The 20,692-nt window shown below is 44.9% G+C and overlaps 1 protein-coding gene across 1 annotated transcript in view; it reads left to right on the top strand.

Annotated features, from left to right (window-relative positions):
• LOC117511969 (solute carrier family 35 member E2A-like) overlaps positions 1 to 20,692 on the top strand; it is an 81,949-nt gene that overhangs the window by 27,407 nt on the left and 33,850 nt on the right. The window contains exon 2 of the mRNA XM_034171903.1: positions 15,272 to 15,714. Coding sequence (XP_034027794.1) covers positions 15,441 to 15,714 — 274 coding nt within the window. The 5' untranslated portion in view covers positions 15,272 to 15,440. The remainder of the gene's footprint in view (positions 1 to 15,271; positions 15,715 to 20,692) is intronic.

Below are 20,692 nucleotides of genomic sequence, written 5' to 3'. Positions count from 1 at the left end.
TGCTGCATGTGCCTGATGTTTTGGAAAACGAGCGAGATGAAAGCCACATGGAGCCACACAACTGGCTCTTTGCCTCCTTTCTGCGCCACTCCATGGGACGAAGCCCAACTAAGCATGCAGTTACAAAGTTCTTCTGCTGTGGCTTTTGAGGAGCAAACTGGAGCGATGTGAATTGTTCAGCAACTGGCGGTTGGATGAATATGGGGGTGTGTGTGGAGATAATTTGCCTCATTCACAACGTGACAGAACTTAACAATGCGCTGTTACGCGATGGGTGATGGTGGTGCCAATCGTAATCATAAACATTACGTAATCGTAATGTGTAGTAACAGGTTGCAGCAGTTCCTGAGGACACTTGACGCCTCTGCCTCAAATCATCACATTCGTGATCAGCAGCCAAGAATGTATACTTTGTGGCATTCATGACGCACCATCGTTATGTGTAAATGCAGCATTAAGCCTGAAGTCCTTGTTGAGGTGTTGCCTATTACCCCCCATTGGTCCCGAGCTCCAATGAGCCACTTGGAGACAGTCTTCTTGGCATCTTCATGGGTGATTTGGCTGGTCATAGCATTTTTATTCAATAATGGTCTCTTCTTTCATATGTGCCAACACAACTCTCATCCACGACTGTAAAAGCAAATACGTTAAGAAAAGTGCTATGAGTAATTCCATATTAATTCAACACCAAAATCTTGATTTCGACACCATGGTCCTCTCTTTTTTTTATCAAAACATTCCTCTATGTCTTATTTGAATTAAACCAAAATTTCAGCTTGGTATCTTGTTTAGGTTCTGAGATATATTCCAGTATTTCATAAGCACCACTTTTTTTATATCCCTCTCTTCTCTTAATGCAGTTACATTCTTTCCTAAAAATTGAACACTGGGGCACTCCCCTGTGTAGTTGCCTAATATCACATTGAAATTCCAGTCCTTCCCACTATTGAATATTGATTCATTGAAACAAATCTATATTTTTTTTTTCAAGCAATGAAAAAGAAACCTTTTTTTTCTCATATGATCATGAATGTGGAGCACTCACATTTTTCAAAACCTGGAACATAAATAGTCCATGAGTAAGAGTACATCTTGAAGAAATTTTGAGATGGTTAGTTGTTATATTCAAAAGCTACAAGCCCTCAAAGTTGCCCAAAATGTATTTATTTTTTGCAAAAATGCCAATTCCATCGCCACATCTTCCGAAGAGGAAGCAGAGACTGGGGACTCAGAGGCGGACTCATCCATCACCCAGGCCGAAGTCACCGAGGTGGTCAGAAAGCTCCTTGGTGGCAAGGCTCTGGGGTGGACGAAATCCGTCCTGAGTACCTTAAGTCTCTGGATGTTGTGGGACTGTCTTGGTTGATACGTCTCTGCAACATCGTGTGGCAGTCGGGGACAGTACCCCTGGATTGGCAGACCGGGGTGGTGGTCCCTCTGTTTAAGAAGGGGGACCAGAGGGTGTGTTCCAACTATAGGGGGATCACACTCCTCAGCTTCCCCGGTAAGGTCTGTTCCAGGGTGCTGGAGAGGTGAATTTGACCGATAGTCGAACCTTGGATTCAGGAGGAGCAGTGTGGTTTTCGTCCTGGTCACGGCACACTGGAACAGCTCTACACGCTCTATTGAGTGCTCGAGGGTTTATGGGAGTTCGCCTAACCAGTTTACATGTGCTTTGTGGATCTGGAGAAGGCGTTTGATCGAGTCCCTCGAGGCGACCTGTGGGGGGTGCTCTGGGAGTACGGGGTCCTCATGCACATGCCTCTAAAATCCTCATTAGTCGTCGTAGTAACTCATACACAAACTGCCCCACGCTGTTGTTGCTAAATTTTGAACATCTTGAAATTCGCACCACGCTCAGAGAGGAGCCTCGTTAAGTGAAGATGATGCCTCTAAGAGCCACTCAGAGCCCCTATTCTCCAGTGGTAGTTGAAGAAACCCTCCTGTAGCAAAGAAAACATGCTGCGTGGCTCATTAGGTATCCTTCATTATTTGGTGGGACCAGGGCTACACCTGAGAAATAGCTTCTTTCAAGTTGAGGGTCAGGGGGAGAATGGGACAGTCAGAGAATGTCATTTTGAAGTTGATGGAACCATTTATGGACCAGGGAAGAGCTGTAACTATGGACAGTTTCTAAGGTTGAATTTGTTGAGCATTAAAATATTTAGCCTTGAAACCTAAAAAAAAAAAAATTCAACCTAAAAAAACTGTTGGGAAAGTGTAGTGACACGGACCCACAACAGGGGGCGCAAATGAACGGTCAATAGATGAGCCAAAAAGTAACAATTTAATGTTGTGAATGTGCACAACGAACATACAGACAATCACAGAATATCATAACAGTCAATACACAGAGGTGACATGTGGGCAGGCTCGAGGATAGAAGACGTCTGTCCTGAGAAGAGCCGGAACCACACGATTTCCGCCGCCCCAGAACCTGGTGAATACTGGAGCTGCCAAGTCCCGAATTCCCAGGTGATCACCGTCCCTGACTGTCGGATCTGGTACTGCTGGCGAAGAACAAAGACAGTCAAGTGTGGGTGTGTGTACACCCAGTAACAACAACGGTGGGAATGCCACCTCCACCTCTCATTCAATATGTTGCAGCGGTCTCAGCTGAAAAGGAGCGCCGTCTTGCACAGCCTCCTCACAAACGACCGGTTCTCCTGCAAATTCTCACAATAACAGAGTTACAAATCTCACAAAAAGGCTGAGAGTATTACCTCCTATGAAGTATGATATCTCGGCAACGAGGTGGAGATGACGTCTGGTCTTTATGGAGTGAGATGATGTTGAGTAGATGGGTGACAGCTGTCAAGAGGTAATGAGCGACAGCTGTCACCCCCGGCTGTGTCCATGGCGGCAGCGCCCTCTCGTGCCTGAAGCCCGCACTTCAGGCAGGGCGCCCTCTGGTGGTGGGCCAGCAGTACCTCCTCTTCTGGCGGCCCACACAACAGGACCCCCCCCTCAACGGGCGCCTCCTGGTGCCCGACCAGGTTTGTCGGGGTGTCGGCGGTAGAAGTCGGCCAGGAGGGCCGGATCCAGGATGAAGCTCCTCTTCACCCAGGAGCGTTCTTCGGGTCCATACCCCTCCCAGTCCACCAAGTACTGGAACCCCCGACCCATCCGACGGACGTCCAGGAGCCGGCGCACCGTCCAAGCCGGCTCCCCGTTGATGATCCGAGCAGGAGGCGGCGCCGGTCCGGGAGCACAGAGGGGTGAGGTGTGGTGAGGTTTGATGCGGGACACGTGGAAAACCGGATGGATCCGCAGTGAAGCCGGGAGTTGGAGCTTCACTGCGGCAGGACTGAGGACTTTGAGGATCCTGAAGGGGCCAATGTACCTGTCCTGAAGTTTTGGGGAGTCCACCTGGAGGGGGATGTCCTTCGTGGAAAGCCACACCTCCTGCCCGGGCTGGTAAGCAGGGGCCGGGGATCGCTGGCAGTCTGCATAGGTCTTCGCCCTCGTCTGGGCCTTCAACAAGGCAGAACGGGCGGAGCGCCACACCCGACGGCATTTCCGCAGGTGGGCCTGGACCGAGGGCACACCGACCTCTCCCTCCACCACGGGAAACAACGGGGGCTGATACCCCAAACACACCTCAAATGGGGAGAAGACACCTGGCTGTTATGCGCATACTCGATCCAGGCCAGATGGTTACTCCAGGCCGTCGGGTGCGCGGATGTGACGCAGCAGAGGGTCTGTTCCAAGTCCTGGTTGGCCCGCTCTGCCTGTCCGTTCGTCTGTGGATGGTACCCGGATGAGAGGCTCACGGTGGCCCCCAGTTCCCTGCAGAAGCTCCTCCAGACGTGTGAGGAGAACTGGGGACCACGATCTGAGACGATGTCGGAGGGTATCCCATGCAGACGGACAACGTGGTGGACCAGGAGGTCTGCTGTCTCCTGGGCTGTTGGGAGCTTCGGGAGGGCCACGAAGTGGGCCGCCTTGGAGAAACGGTCCACTATCGTGAAGATGGTGGTGTTGCCCTGGGACGGCGGGAGGCCCGTGACGAAATCCAGGCCGATGTGGGACCAGGGGCGATGAGGCACCGGCAGCGGCTGGAGGAGTCCTTGGGCCTTCTTATGTACAGCCTTGCCCCTGGCACAGGTGGTGCAGGCCTGGATATATTCCCGGACGTCGGCCTCCATAGACGCCCACCAGAAGCGCTGCCGGACAACTGCCACGGTCCTTCGCACCCCTGGATGACAGGAGAGCTTGGAACCGTGACAGAAGTCCAAGACTGCAGCTCTGGCCTCTGGTGGGACGTACTGACGGTTCTTCGGACCGGTTCCAGGGTCCGGGCTCCGTGCCAGGGCCTCCCGGACGGTCTTCTCCACGTCCCAGGTGAAGGTGGCCACGATAGTGGACTCCGGAATGATGGGCTCCGGTGGATCCGACAGCTCTGTTTTGACTTCGTCTTCGTGTACCCGGGACAAGGCATCCGATCTCTGGTTCTTGGTCCCGGGGCGATAGGTGATCCGGAAGTCGAAACGCCCGAAGAACAGTGACCAGCGGGCTTGCCTGGGGTTCAGCCGCTTGGCGGTCCTGATATACTCCAGGTTCTGATGGTCAGTGAAAACCGTGAATGCACAGACGCTCCCTCCAACAGGTGTCTCCACTCCTCAAGAGCCTCTTTCACCGCAAGGAGTTCTCGATTGCCGACGTCATAGTTCCGTTCAGCCGGGGTCAACCTGCGGGAAAAGTAGGCACATGGGTGAAGAACCTTATCGGTCTCTCCGCTCTGGGACAGCACGGCTCCTATCCTTGAGTCAGAGGCGTCCACTTCAACCATGAACTGGCGGCTAGTGTCGGGCTGCACCAAAACTGGCGCAGTAGAGAACCGTCGTTTCAACTCCTTGAACGCGGCTTCGCACCGATCTGACCAGGTGAAGGGGACTTTTGGAGAGGTCAGGGCTGTCAGGGGGCTAACTACCTGACTGTAGCCCTTAATGAACCTCCTATAGAAATTAGCAAAGCCGAGGAACTGTTGCAGCTTCCTACGGCTTGTTGGTTGGGGCCAATCTCTCACCGCCGCAACCTTGGCCGGATCAGGGGCGACGGAGTTGGAGGAGATTATAAACCCCAGGAAGGACTAAGACGCGCGGTGAAACTCGCACTTCTCGCCCTTTACAAACAGTCTTTTCTCTAACAACTGCTGCAGGACCTGACGTACATGCTGGACATGGGTCTCAGGATCCGGAGAAAAGATGAGAATATCGTCCAGATATACGAAGACGAATCGGTGCAGGAAGTCCCGCAAGACGTCGTTAACCAAGGCTTGGAACGTCGCGGGGGCGTTGGTGAGGCCGAACGGCATGACCAGGTACTCAAAGTGACCTAACGGGGTGTTAAATGCCGTCTTCCATTCGTCTCCCTTCCGGATCCGAACCAGGTGATACGCATTCCTAAGATCCAGCTTAGTAAAGATTTTGGCTCAATGCAGGGGGGTGAACACGGAATCTAACAATGGCAACGGGTATCGGTTGCGAACCGTAATCTCATTCAGCCCCCTGTAATCAATACATGGACGAAGTCCGCCATCTTTCTTGCCCACAAAAAAGAAACCTGCCCCCATCGGGGAGGTGGAGTTCCGGATCAGCCCGGCAGCTAATGAGTCCCGGATGTAGGTCTCCATTGATTCGCGCTCAGGTCGTGAGAGGTTGTACAGCCTGCTGGACGGGAACTCAGCGCCTGGAACCAAATCAATGGCACAATCGTACGGACAATCGGACGGACTACCAGAGTTACTGGTTGTGTCTTGTGTGTGAGTAAAGGGAGGAGGGTGCCATCTAGTGCCCGCACCTGCAATGGTGAAGGAAGCGCCACCAGAGGGAGCCCTACCTCCCTTGCCCATCTGCTGTCTAGCAGATTCCCTTCTGACCCCGTGTCCACCAGTGCTCGGGCTTGAAGGGTTAAATCCCCGCTCAGGATTGTGACTGGGAGTCGTGTGGCAATTTGTGTGTGTCTCACTTGAATGGTTTGACCCCTCCTTAGCCCAGTCTCTAAGGGCGGTTGTTGTCGTTTTGGCCGTTTGGGGCAGTTTCTCTGTGTGTGCTCAGTTGAGCTGCAGAGAAAACACTCTCCACGGATCAGCCTCCCCATTTTGGCCCTGTGCGTTTCCCTAACAACGTCAGCAGGGGGAGCTATTGCCCCACAAATGCGCTGCGGCTGTGGAGCGTGGGGAGGGCGGCGCCTTATCGAACCCGGAAGGGAGAGGGGCGGCGCGTATCCGGTCACGTCCTTCGCCTCGCTCCCGACGGCGTTCCTCCAACCGATTGTCTAACCGTATAACGAGATCGATAAGCCCATCTAAATCCCGCGGTTCCTCCTTAGCTACCAGCTGCTCCTTCAGAACCAACGACAGTCCGTTTACGAAGGCCGCACGGAGCGCAACGTTATTCCAGCCGGACCTCGCAGCCGCGATGCGGAAGTTGACTGCATAAGCGGCTGCGCTCTCGCGTCCCTGTCTCATTGACAGCAGCACTGTTGAAGCGGTCTCTCCTCTGTTAGGGTGATCAAACACTGTTCTGAACTCCCCCACAAACCCAGTGTATGCTGATAACAACCGTGAGTTCTGTTCCCAGAGCGCCGTAGCCCAGGCGCGTGCTTTACCCCGAAGCAGAGCAATCACATAAGCTATTTTACTAGCATCTGACGCGTACATGACGGGACGTTGTGCGAAGACGAGCGAACACTGCATAAGAAAGTCTGCGCACGTCTCCACACAACCTCCGTACGGCTCAGGAGGGCTTATGTATGCTTCAGGGGATGGTGGGAGGGGTTGTTGAACCACCACTGGAACGTTTATATCCTGCACAGGGTCGGCAGGAGGACGAGCTGCAGCAGCGCCCTGAGCGCTCGCCGCCATCTGTGCGGAGAGAGCCTCCACCCTGCGGTTCAGGAGGATGTTTTGCTCAGTCATTTGATCCAACCGAGCCGTAAAGTCGGTGAGAATGTGCTGCAGCTCACCAATCACGTCTCCTGCAGACGCGTGCGCTCTCTGCTCTCCCATTGGTCGTTCAACAGCCGGGTGATGCCCCTCGGGGTCCATGACGCTGGCCGAGATATCCTGTTGGGAAAGTGTAGTGACACGGACCCACAACAGGGGGCGCAAATGAACGGTCAATAGATGAGCCAAAAAGTAACAATTTAATGTTGTGAATGTGCACAACGAACATACAGACAATCACAGAATATCATAACAGTCAATACACAGAGGTGACGTGTGGGCAGGCTCGAGGATAGAAGACGTCTGTCCTGAGAAGAGCCGGAACCACACAATTTCCGCCGCCCCAGAACCTGGTGAATACTGGAGCCGCCAAGTCCCGAATTCCCAGGTGATCACCGTCCCCGACTGTCGGATCTGGTACTGCTGGCGAAGAACAAAGACAGTCAAGTGTGGGTGTGTGTACACCCAGTAACAACAATGGTGGGAATGCCACCTCCACCTCTCATTCAATATGTTGCAGCGGTCTCAGCTGAAAAGGAGCGCCGTCTTGCACAGCCTCCTCACAAACGACCGGTTCTCCTGCAAATTCTCACAATAACAGAGTTACAAATCTCACAAAAAGGCTGAGAGTATTACCTCCTATGAAGTATGATATCTCGGCAACGAGGTGGAGATGACGTCTGGTCTTTATGGAGTGAGATGATGTTGAGTAGATGGGTGACAGCTGTCAAGAGGTAATGAGCGACAGCTGTCACCCCCGGCTGTGTCCATGGCGGCAGCGCCCTCTCGTGCCTGAAGCCCGCACTTCAGGCAGGGCGCCCTCTGGTGGTGGGCCAGCAGTACCTCCTCTTCTGGCGGCCCACACAACAAAAACATCCTCAAAAAAATTCAACCTAAAAAAAAAATTCAACCTCAAAAAATAGAAAAGCAGATGTAGTTGATCCCTGTCTCAATCGTCGAAGGTTCAACCAATCACGTTTTGCTCCATTGGTCATGTGACACCGAGACCAAATCGAAAGAAGACAACATGATACATTGCTGAACATTGAATGATTGAGAGAGGGATTGATTGTTTCTCCATGCTTTTCTATTGTTTTGAAGTTTGTTTTTTTGTTTTTTTTGTTTGTTTTTTTTGGAATTTGTGAGGTTGAAATTTTTTTTTAGGTTGAATTTTTTTATGTTGAAGCTTTTGAGGCTGAATATTGTGATGCTCAACAAATTCAAGCTTAGAAATTCAACTTCAAACTCTGATTTTGATGCTAAAAAAAATTCAACCTTAAAAATTCTAAATCAAACTCTGATGGCACAGGTTTCCTTCCACAGAGATGGACCATACTGGCACACACAGTATGTTGGACTGATGAGACTTCATTGAAACAGACAGTTTGGCTTTTGTTATTACAGGTAGCAACCTCTGGGGGTGTGGCTGCAGGGCCGAGTGTTGCCGTGGAGACCTCTCAATATGCTAACATATTTAGAGGAATTAACATGTTTTGCAAAGAGGAGGAGGCAAGTAGCAGAACTGGAAATGTCTGGGCCTACAAGTGTTTTAAGCAACTGAGAGACGTGCAAACACACTGCCCGCCCAGAACAACAAACGCTCCATACATATTTAAAATCAACATGTTTATAACATTAGGGTATTGTGACACCTTTCCAGTATTGCTACAACTTAAAACATTATGGTAGGTGTGCATGTAGATAATGTAATATTATGTTCAAAGTATTATTATAATGTTCGAAGTAATATTACTTGGAACAGTTTCAAAGCCTTGAACTCTTTCTCCCTGTTTCGTTGTAGTGCCTGAATAGGCTGGTGGTGTAGGAAGGGAGGAAGGTCATCATCCTTCTTGTGGCCTCATCAAGAGTTTTATTTTTATTGTAAATCTTCTGAGGTCAGTGACTTCAGTCCAGTGAGCTGACCTGAGAACTACAGTAACTAATTCTGCAGGCAGCATCATTCGTCAGTCAGCTGCTGTTTATATACCTTTCTTATATTTTATCACTCAATTTATATGGAATGACAAGTACAGATAACACTAAACCATCAAATATGGTGACGCTAAATATAAGAAAAATACAATTTTAAGATTTACTTTAGAAGAGCAACTGAAGTCGAATTTGTACGTAATATCAACAGTCAGACTGTTCCACTGTGTAGGAACATGGCAGACAATGGCTCTAAAACCTACTAACGTCTTAACCCTGGAAAGGCACAAGAAGGCACATAAGGTTTAACAAGTTCAAAAAGAACTCTTTTATCAGAATCTGTTGTGTAAACAGGTGTGTATCGGATCAGAACTGAAAAAAATGTGGATTGGGCCATCTCTGATTTCACCAGTAATTCAGCAGATTATAGTATAGATTATATTGGGCAGCACGGTGGATTAGTGGTTAGCACTGTTGCCTCACAGCAAGAAGGTCATGGGATCGATTCCCACCTGTGGCCTTTCTGTGTGGAGTTTACATGTTCTCCCCGTGTTTGCGTGGGTTTCGTCCCACATTTAAAGACATGCAGTAATGCCTGGTTCACACGGCATGATAATTATGCCGATTTTAGACCCGATCTTCCCCTTCCGACAATCTCAAGGATGCACCAATTATCATGATGGCTCTACAGATAATCTTATCAGATATTCCTGCTGTGTGCGGTGTATTAAGGGCACTCTTGTCTGCTCGGAAGGACATCAGGAGTGCTTAGTCCGCAAATCGGGGATATTCAACATTAGGGATGGGTATCGAGAATGGGTTCTTTTCGAGAATCGTTAAATAATTTGATCCACCGACATCAGTTACTTTTTTGCTTAACGATTCCCTTATCAGTCTTTCACTTAGCTGCTCCGCTGGAGTTATCTTCCATGGCTTTAAACACACATCCACTTTCACGCAGTCACCCAAATTTTAACTTTGTGTTCGTCCAATGTTGACTGAAATATCACTCTTTTGTGAGCTGGCGTTCTGCCTAAATGCTCGTTTGAAGCGTGATGATGAGTCACTGCCTCAGTGCGCACACACAGCGGAGCTCATGTGATCCATTAATTCCAGAAGTGATTAGAGGTATTTTCGGCATCCAAGGTTTGTCAGAAAATGATTAATCTGCTACAAAATAGTTATTTTATGAGAGTCCAGCGCACAGAGCCAGTGGAATTGTGCGAGCAAGACAGCCGCTCCAAAAATAGCCTCTCAGGTCCTGCCTCAGTGCGCACACACAGCGGAGCTCATGTGATCCATTAACAAGATATTACATTAACATACTTTTACATACAACAGACATCAACATACATACTTTTACAGCTAGGAACTGTTTTATCAAGCTATAAAAAACATTAAAAATAATTACCTTAAGCTGTTCAAAATACATCCCACATGGAGAAAATGATTAATCCACTACAAAATATATAGAGTCCAGCGCACAGAGCAGGTGCAATTGTGTGCACAAGAGGAGGAGCCACTCCAAAAATAGCCTCTCAGGTCCTGTGAAGGTGCCAGGCGCATGGATAATGGACTTTTTGCAGACTCGTAAGCACCACGCAAATGCCTCTAAGCCGTCGCAGTAACTCGAACACAAACTGCGCCACGCTGTTGTTGCTAAATTTTGAACATTTTGAAATTAGCGCCACGCTCAGAGAAGAGCCTCATTAACTGAAGATGATGCCTCTAAGAGCCACTCTGAGCCACTATAATGCCACGATAGCTCACGAAACAAAAAAAAACAGGGTGCGTGGCTCCTTCTTCACTCCTTCACTCGGTGGGACCAAGGCTTTAACCCCTCTCAAAGCCATTTAAAAGATGTCAATGATGAGTCACTTTTGTGCAGCTTAAAGTCACTAACTGGGACTCTTGTCTTGTTGCAGGCAAGAAATGAGAATCGTCCTCCCTTTATTAGCACAGCTCCAAATGCTGCTCCGCTCTCTGCCGAGTCAAGTTAGAAAGATAGAGTCCGGTTGGAATTAATAACTTCAAAGCGAATCACCGTTTTAAATCAATTGACACCTTTTTCCAAACGATGTAATACAAACAACAAACTACAACAGACCAAAACGTGTTTTTCCTCCCAAAATGAGACGTCCTGCGTTCTTTATGAATTACATTGATGCTGACGTGCAGCGCAGCCGGCTGAGCTCAGCTCAGAGGTATGGAGTGACATTCATGCCATTAATGTCTGAAAGGAAATGCTTTTGTTTTGTTTTTTCTCTGTTTATGTCCAGAAATCAAGGATCCACCATGTAGATTTTATTTAAGTCCACAGATGAAGGATCCAGTGACTCAGTAGAATGTTGTTAACATAGAAAACCTGTAAAGCCTACTTTTAGTACACAGAAAATTCACAAGATGTATTGATAAGGGAATCGATAAGGAATTGGATCAATAAGCGGAATCGATGATGGCATTGATATTGATTAAAATCTTATCAATAACCATCCCTATTCAACATGTTGGATTGTCTTGGCCCGATACTGCAGTGTGTGTGGTGTCCCCGACCCCAAACAAGCACGCAGCCTGCTCAATGTGACGTGTAGCCAATCAGAAAGTGAGGTGAGGGATGCACGGAGTGGAATCTAAAATCAAAACAGCTGTTATGGCGCACCAGAAAGTCCGGTGGTCACGCTGTCTCCACTCCTTTAAAGAACGCCTTTTCTTTTTCTTTTTTTTTTTTACTATGTTAGAAATAGTCTACGAACTATCTCTGTTCATTTACTCTGAAGTCATGTTTAATCTTAAGAGATTTTGTGAGATTTTCTGTCTGACCTGGGAATGTTTTTGTGTGAAATCTGTTCATGTGTGGTGTGTTGTCTTGTGGCTGCACACTACACACTGTACAACCAAAACTGTTAGATCTATGATTTTTTTTTATTTTTTATCTCTACGTGTGTGGTCTCTCAGGTTTTGGAAACCTACAGACAATTTTAAAATGTTGCCGTTTGAACCAGGCTTTAGGTGAATTGGAAACTTTATAATTTGCCCAGGTCTTCCTTGGAAAAAATATCTCGATCTCAGTGGGACTAACCTGGTTAAATAAAGGTTAAATTAAATAGTCCAGTTTATTTTCTGTGATCATAATAATGTATTTCTCATTTATCAACTCATATTTCATAAATATTATGATGGAATAATAGTTAGATATTATTATTTGGAAAATTGTATATACTACTTCATTAATTTAATAAGTTTACATATTATTATTTTTGGGGGGGGGGGGGGTGGAGGTCTGGGGGGTGTTGAATTTCAGATAGATTAAAGTGAATTTATCCATGGGGATGAATACTGTGCTCTTTTATGTGTGCAGTGAAACTTAATCTTCAGAATTTATGCTTCTTACTTTTCGGATGCGTTGTTTCTTCCCTGCTTTTACTGTGTGTGTGTGTGTGTGTGTGTTTGTGTCTCCAGTCATGATGGACATAGTCTGTGGTACATTACATTATGTATGTAATCGAGTATTCTATCGATTATTCTATCGATTAATCAAGTAATCAGATAAAAAGTACTTTTGTGTTTTTAAACAATATCAATAGTGGCAGGGCTCTCCCTAAGCAGTGGCACAATGTCGCTGTGCCATCATGTAGATTTTTAAGTTTAGGCTGTTCATTCTCTCTCTGTTTTCCCGGGTAATTATTTATTTTTTCACATTATTAAGAGTTTCAATAATAGTCTGATTTGTTACATTAATGTTGTCACCTATACTGGTTCAATAACTAATAGGCCATTGGTTCTACAGTTTAATGTTAAATAAAAGTTTAAGTGGAAATATTGTTTAAGTTGGAAGCCTTAAGGACAGTTGGAACATGCCCAGCTGTTAAACAATTTCTCAGATACTCACTCCACTGAAAGCCATCAAAAGCGGCCTGGATTTTACAAATGGTTATCAACACAGAGGTGTTTTTGCCGGCTGCGTCCCGACACGCGGACCCGTCCGCATGTCTTTCATTAAAAAAATCTCCTTTAACAGTGGAATATCCGGATAAAATGCTGAAACCGACTTCTTCTGAAACTTCTCTGTTCTCTCACGACGTCCTGGATCAATAGAGCCTGAAATGTGGAGGTTTTCAGCTTGAAACAGGCTGACGACGGCGCCTGAGAGCGCTGCGCGACGTCTCGCACCATGGGAAGTCCTTAAAGTGACAGTATCACCTCAAAATCTCTCATCAGCCGTTAAAATTTTCACCGAAAACCAGCTTAATTTTTCGAACCGTGTCCACTTCAATGTGCCTCACAGGTTTAGAAAAAATTTTGATCAAACAAAGCGCCAGTCTCTCAGCAACTTCTCAGACAAAGGAATTCCGACGAGGGGCTGGACGACTCCTCCCACAAAGAGTGCTCACAGGCGAATGACGTCACCGACAGGCGTGGAAAAACTCACGCATGCGCACGAGGGTTCAAGCATGTCTGACGTAAAAACATATGAATGAAATCCATATAGTTTTTGAAAAAAATAAAAAGGACCTATACTTTATTGACAGACCTCGTGTGTATATATATATATATATATATATATATATATATATATATATATATATATATATATATACACACACACACACAGTAGTGTTCAGACTAATAGTGCTGTGTGACTAAAAAGATTAATCCAGGTTTTGAGTATATTTCTTATTGTTACATGGGAAACAAGGTACCAGTAGATTCAGTAGATTCTCACAAATCCAACAAGACCAAGCATTTATGATATGCACACACTCTTAAGGCTATGAAATTGGGCTATTAGTAAAAAAAAGTAGAAAAGGGGGTGTTCACAATAATAGTAGCATCTGCTATTGACACTACAAACTCAAAATTATTGTGTTCAAACTGCTTTTTTAGCAGTCCTGTGAATCACTAAACTAGTATTTAGTTGTATAACCACAGTTTTTCATGATTTCTTCACACCTGCAGGCATTAATTTTGTTGGTTTGTAACCAAGATTTTGCTCGATTACGAGTGTGCTTGGGGTTGAAACACCCATTTCAAGGGCATGTCCTCTTCAGCATAAGGCAACATGACCTCTTCAAGTATTTTGACATATCCAAACTGATCCATGATTCCTGGTATGTGATATATAGGCCCAACACCATAGTAGGAGAAACATGCCCATATCACAATGCTTGCACCACCATGCTTCACTGTCTTCACTGTGAACTTTGGCTTGAATTCAGAGTTTGGGGGTCGTCTCATAAACTGTCTGTGGCCCTTGGACCCAAAAAGAACAGTTTTACTCTCATCAGTCCACAAAATATTCCTCCATTTCTCTTTAGGCCAGTTGATGTGTTTTTTGGAAAATTGTAACCTCTTCTGCACGTCTTTTATTTAACAGAGGGACTTTGCGGGGGATTCTTGCAAATAAATTAGCTTCATACAGGCATCTTCTAACTGTCACAGCACTTACAGGTAACTCCAGACTGTCTTTGATCATCCTGGAGCTGATCAATGGGTGAGCCTTTGCCATTCTGGTTATTCTTCTATCCATTTTGATGGTTGTTTCCCGTTTTCTTCCACGCGTCTCTGGTTATTTTGTCCATTTTAAAGCATTGGAGATCATTGTAGATGAACAGCCTATAATTTTTTTGCATCTGCGTATAAGTTTTCCCCTCTCCAATCAACTTTTTTCATCAAACTACACTGTTCTTCTGAACAATGTCTTGAACGTCCCATTTTCCTCAGGCTTTCATAGAGAAAAACATGTTCAACAGGTGCTGGCTTCATCCTTACATAGGGGACACCTGATTCACACCTGTTTGTTCCACAAAATTGACAAACTCACTGACTGAATGCCACACAATGACCCCAAGCACACTAGTAACCGAGCAAAATCTTGGTTCCAAACCAACAAAATTAATGCCTCGCAGATGTGAAGAAATCATGAAAAACTGTGGTTATACAACTAAATACTAGCTTAGTGATTCACAGGATTGCTAAAAAAAAAAAGCAGTTTGAACATAATAGTTTTGAGTTGGTAGCGTCAACAGCAGATGCTACTATTATTGTGAACACCCCCTTTAATACTTTTTTTTACTAATAGCCCAATTTCATAGCCTTAAGAGTGTGCATATCATGAATGCTTGGTCTTGTTGGATTTGTGAGAATCTACTGGTACCTTGTTTCCCATGTAACAATAAGAAATATACTCAAAACCTGGATTAATCTTTTTAGTCACATAACACTACTATTATTCTGAACACTACTGCATATGTGTGTGTATATATATATATATATTAACAAGTTACATGACTTCTAAATTTCATCGTCTTGTAAAAATGACTTTAGAGCCAGTTTCATCAATCAGAAAAGTATTCGGGTGTTTTGACTACTTCATTTTTGCTTTTTTCTACCCAGGTAGTGCAGTGGAGGACAGGACACACCTGGACTGAGAGCAATCACAACAGCATCTGCAAAGCTGAGTGCCCGATTGGTCACTTGAAACATGAACCATTAAATCAGCCCATAGCTACTTCTTTTTTCTCACTCCTGTTGAGTCCCTTGGGGCACACAGGAAGAAAGCATAATGGTAGCTGGCAAGCAGACTGGTACGTTGTGGTGCTTCTTGTCACCATTCCGTACGAGACAGGAGAGAGTGGTGCTGACCCGCAGTGAGAGCCTGCCAGGGGAGCAAGTGCTGAAGATCACAGTCACAGAAACCACGGTTATCGAGACCGAGTCAGGGGCGTGGAATGGGCGCTCCTTGACCTACCTCTCCCTCTGGTACTTCTTCAGCTTCTGTACGTTATTCCTCAACAAATACATCCTGTCACTGCTGGAGGGGGAGCCCAGTATGCTGGGTAAGGACAGAGCAGAGGTTACTGCTACAAGTTTTAACAACTAATAGAGGTGGTACAGATCAGAAAACCTACTGTTTGGATCAGATATGTTTTTTAAGCCAAGGATCTGATCATTTTTTGGATCAGAAAAAATAGACAAATGCTACCTTGCTTTCATTTTTTTTTTTTTTTTTTTTTTATATTTTGAAATTATTGAAATATTTTTCAAGTTGAAGATACTTTATTGTTATATTATATTAAAAAGTGAAAAAACAAAGAAAAGAAATGGAGCACAGCTTATCTTAAGTTCAAATTCTTTTTCAACAAGATGACGTCTGAATTGTCTGGTGAGAGGGGAACAATCATGTTATTTTAGGATAAATACATTTGTCCTACCACCGCTGATCAGCATTCATTCAGATCAGTGGACCTGCCGAGCAGACACTTGGAAAAAGTCGGGATACAGTACTCATTATTTTCTGCTGTGGAGTTTCTGGGGTGGAGTCTGTACAGACCACGGGTCAGCTGTTACCTGTTACACAACTAGCAACTAATTGTTTTTTGTAGGGATGCACCTATCCCGATACCAGTATTGGGTATCGGCCCAACGGCAACAGGCTGTTCTGTCTGAACGCGAGGAAAGTATCCCATGAACCACAAAGAAAAAAAATAAAATAATGTTAAAATTACTCCATTTTGGCTCATGTTGCGACACACACATACACGTGTGCGACGCTGTGTGTGCGCACGCTGTGTGTGTGCACGCCGTGCTCTTCCAATATTACATGTTCCACCTTTGGGGAAAAAGCCATTTACGGTGTGTATTTGTGTATGTTACCGGCATGTATTTAATTAAAAGTTAAAAAATAGCGTGGAGAGTGAAAGTCTGTTTAGCTCAGTGTTGTAGATAAAAACAAAAACAGGCTCACAGCTGATAATGCAGAGAAGCTACTTCTCATCAAAATGAATCTGCCTCTCACATTTTCAAAAAAGGTTTTAGGACCTCACAGACATAATGTTATTGATAGATAGTTTCACTTCTGTTCCTGGTGTTGTGTATATTTTGTAGTGCCGAAGTCCACAGATTACATTTCAGTGAGATGTCTGGCAGTGTCATGTTTAAGAAACACACAGTTAATGTCAAAGGACAATTTGTTGTAGTTAAAAAGTGAAGTTACATGATTTAAGTGAAATGTTTGTTAATAAAAACAAAGCTAATGATATTGGTAGTAGGAATGGGACCGAGCCAATCCCAGATCGATATCTGGTTCCGATACGACATAATTCACGTATCAGAAAATACCGATCCAACCCGCAACATTTTCCGATACCGGAGAAGAGCCACTGTGAATTCTTTCAACTGCTGTTTACTGCCAACCGGGAGGAGGAGAGGGGAGTTTTCTGAAGCTGGGCTGTTTGAGAGAGCTCTCTTCTGCAGTGTTCTAGCTGCGGTTAGCTTCAAATTGTCTGTTCGTCGAGCATGGATTTTCCAAAAAATTAACTGAATTGTTGCTGAAAATGTGTGCTAAATAGTTAGCTGCTTCACTGTCCCGAGGCTATGAAATGCTACGAAAAGCCAGCTTAGTGTGCCGTCGAGGAGGAGAAGCCGAACAGAGATTCTGTCCGCTGAAAGGGAAATCCTGCGCATGAGCATCGCTGATGATATTTATTTTACAGTCGAAAGGCTTCGTGTTTCCCAAAAGTTCAAAGTTTGCACAGCACGAAAACAGCGAGAGAGGAAAAAGAGAGATGGAGGGAGAGAGAAAGTGAGAGAGAGAGAAAGAGCGAGCAAGCGAGAGACAGACAGCGAGGGAGAGACAGGCAGGGAGAGAGAGTGCTGTCTTTTCTCTTTAAGTCTATAAAGATAAGGGTATAAAAGTCTGTAAAAAAAATAAAAGTACTTAATTCTTTCACCAAAACATCAAATCTAGGCTTTCATCTTATATGCACCTTCTGGCAAATTGTAGCTCAACTATCAGGTCTCCTTTATAAGAAAATCCTCATATAAAATCAACAACAATAATAATAATAATAAAGCAAACAGAGCTCTGGTATCAGATTGGAAAAGTATCGGTATCGGCAGATATCCAATTTCAGGTATCGGGATCGGATCGGAAGTGAAAAATTGTGGATCTGTGCATCCCTAATTGGTAGCATTTATAATCAAAAAGTAAGGAACAACTGATGATAAAACATGTCATCATAAAATTGTAATGGTACCATTAAGTATTTGTATCAGTACTCGGTATCGATAAGTACCAAAATGTATGTACTTGTACCCGGTCTGGAAAAAGTGGTATCGGTGTATCCCTAGTTTTTTGTTGATTAATTTCTTTAGGAGGTTTTTATTGGTGGGTGGGTGGGTATATTTTATTTCTGTAAATATACGAGGTCTGTGATGAAAAAAGCGGTCCTTTTTATTTTTTTCAAAAAATAAATGGATTTGATTCATATGTTTTTACGTCAGACAAGCTTGAACCCTCGTGCGCATGTGTGAGTGTTTTCACGTGTGTCGGTGACGTCATTCGCCTGTGGGCAGGCCTTGAGTGAGGAGTGCTCCACCCCGCCCGTCGGAATCTCTTTGTCTGAATAGCCGCTGCGGACGGCGCGCGTTGCTTTATCAACCTTTTTTCTGGACCTGTGAGGAATATCCGAGTGGACACTATTCGAGAAATTAAGCTGGTTTTCGGTGAAAAGTTTAACGGCTGATGAGAGATTATGGGGTGTTTCTGTCGCTGTAAGGACTTTCCACGGAGCTGGACATCGCGCAGCGCTTCCAGGCGCCGTCGTCAGCCTGTTTCGACCTGAAAACATCTAATTTAAGGCTTAATTCACCCAGGACATCGTGAGAGAACAGAGAAGATTCAGAAGAGGCCGGCATGAGGACGTTATGCGGACATTCCACTGTTTAAGGACATTTTTTAATGAAAGACGTGCGCGCAAATTCGCCGAGTCGTCACGGAAACGACTCGGCGAATCTGTGTGCGCCGCGACAGGAAAAACACCTCCGTGTTGAAAACCATTTGTTAAATTCAGGCGGCTTTTGATGGCTTTCAGCAAGTCCCTTACCAAAAAGTAGTATATGCAAGTATGTTTCAAGTATACTTCTAGTTTACTTTTTATATACTTATAAGTACTATTTTTTGGTAAGGGGTGAGTAACTGAGAAATTGTTTAACAGCTTGGGCATGTTCCAACTTGCCCGTTAAGGTTTCCAACAGAGGTGTTTTTCCTGTCGCGACCCCCCGCGGTCGGGTCCGGCCCGACATGCGACTCTGCCCGCACGTTCTTTCATTACAAAATGTCCGTTAACAATGGAATGTCCGAATAAACTCCTCATGCCGACTTCTTCTGAAAGTTCTCTGTTCTCTGACGACTTACTGGGTCAACAGAGCCTGAAATGTGGAAGTTTTCAACTTGAAACGGCGAGACGCTGCCACCTCGAAGCGCAGATCACCGTCAGGCGCCGTGGGCTGTCCTTAAAGCGACACTACAGACCAAAATCTCTCATCAGCCATTAAAATTTTTACTGAAAACCAGCTGAATTTATCGAATGGTGTCCACTCAGTTGTGCCTTAAAGTTTTTGAACAAATTTTTATCAAATAAAGCAGCAGTCTCTGAGCCATTCCTAAACAATGAAAAAACGACGAGAGGGTGGGCCACTCCTCACTCAAAGACTGCCCACAGGCGAATGACGTAGCCGACAGGCGTGAAAAAACTCTTACATGCTCACGAGGGTTCAAGCATGTTTGATGTAATCACACGTCATTCAAATCCATATGGTTTTTGAAAAAAATAATAAGGTCCGTTACTTTTATCACAGACCTCGTAAAACACAAATACTTTATATTACTGCTCAACACACTTTTTTTGTTGTTGTGTACCATATGCCCTTACATTTAAATGTCTCAATTAGATCTTTGAAACATGCTTGAGATCAGTAATTTATCACATTTGTCACAATTATATAGTTGATAGAAGATAGAGTTGTGTGTGTATAATTTGTGTTCTGCTGCTGCCACCAGCAGCAGAACACTATGACAAAGTTGGCATTTAATGTAAATTAGTGTAAGATTTCGGACTTCCCCTAACTATTGTTTATTTTTTATCAATGTGTACCACTGGCCATTATTCCATTAAAGAAAAAAGCAAACAAAAAGGCTAGTCTTTCCTGGTAATTTGTCTTTTACAGTAAGGTTTGTAGTGCAGTCTACACTTAGCAATCAAACAGTAAAAGATTAAAGATTCAAGGTTTTGCTGTCATGTGTACAGTAAAGAAACATGCTTCCCTGTACAATGAAAATCTTTCATTGCTGTCCCCAGGTGTGTGCCAATAAAGAGAATCTGAGAGAAATAAAAATAAAAGCAGCATAATATACGCAATAAAAGCAATTATAGACAGCAGCATATAAAAAAATACAATATAAATATAAACTGTCAGAAACTGTCAGAAACTCTCCACTCCCCTCACCCTGGCTTCCTCCCTGCCACCCCGGAGGCAGCACAGTTTTTACTGCTGCAGCCTTCAACCCCCCAAGCTGGGCAGCACGGGCCCCTCTTGTTGCAGCCTTCACTCACTTTACCTCAATTCGGATGACGGACTGCTTCAAGTTTAGTGCACATAAACGTCAAATGTATATGTGTTGTCTTTAATTCTGATGTGTGCCATTATTATGGTAAATGAGTAATAATTGTGGATTAATTGCTGTATTTTGTCTGAGGTGATTGGAGTGTAAACGTAATTTCGTTGTTGTTGCACTCGTGTAATGACGACAATAAATCTCATCTAATCTAATCTAATATTAGGCTAAATGTGTAAATATTTTACATTAACTAAACTGCAAAAGTTTTAGGGTTGACAGAAATTTGATCATGTAGTGTTTGCCTTTTTTCCTCCCAATTTTTGGTGCTCATCTGTGGATCAAACAAAACTGAACTGTTACTAGCGTTCCCATGTCAATGAAATCAAATATGATTATTTTTCTTCTTATTATTATTA

The sequence above is a fragment of the Thalassophryne amazonica genome, chromosome 6, assembly GCF_902500255.1.
Source record: "Thalassophryne amazonica chromosome 6, fThaAma1.1, whole genome shotgun sequence".
NCBI classification, from domain to species: Eukaryota; Metazoa; Chordata; class Actinopteri; order Batrachoidiformes; family Batrachoididae; genus Thalassophryne; species Thalassophryne amazonica.
The sequence above is the reverse complement of the archived record's forward strand: the minus strand, read 5'-3'. Positions and strand labels throughout refer to the sequence as shown.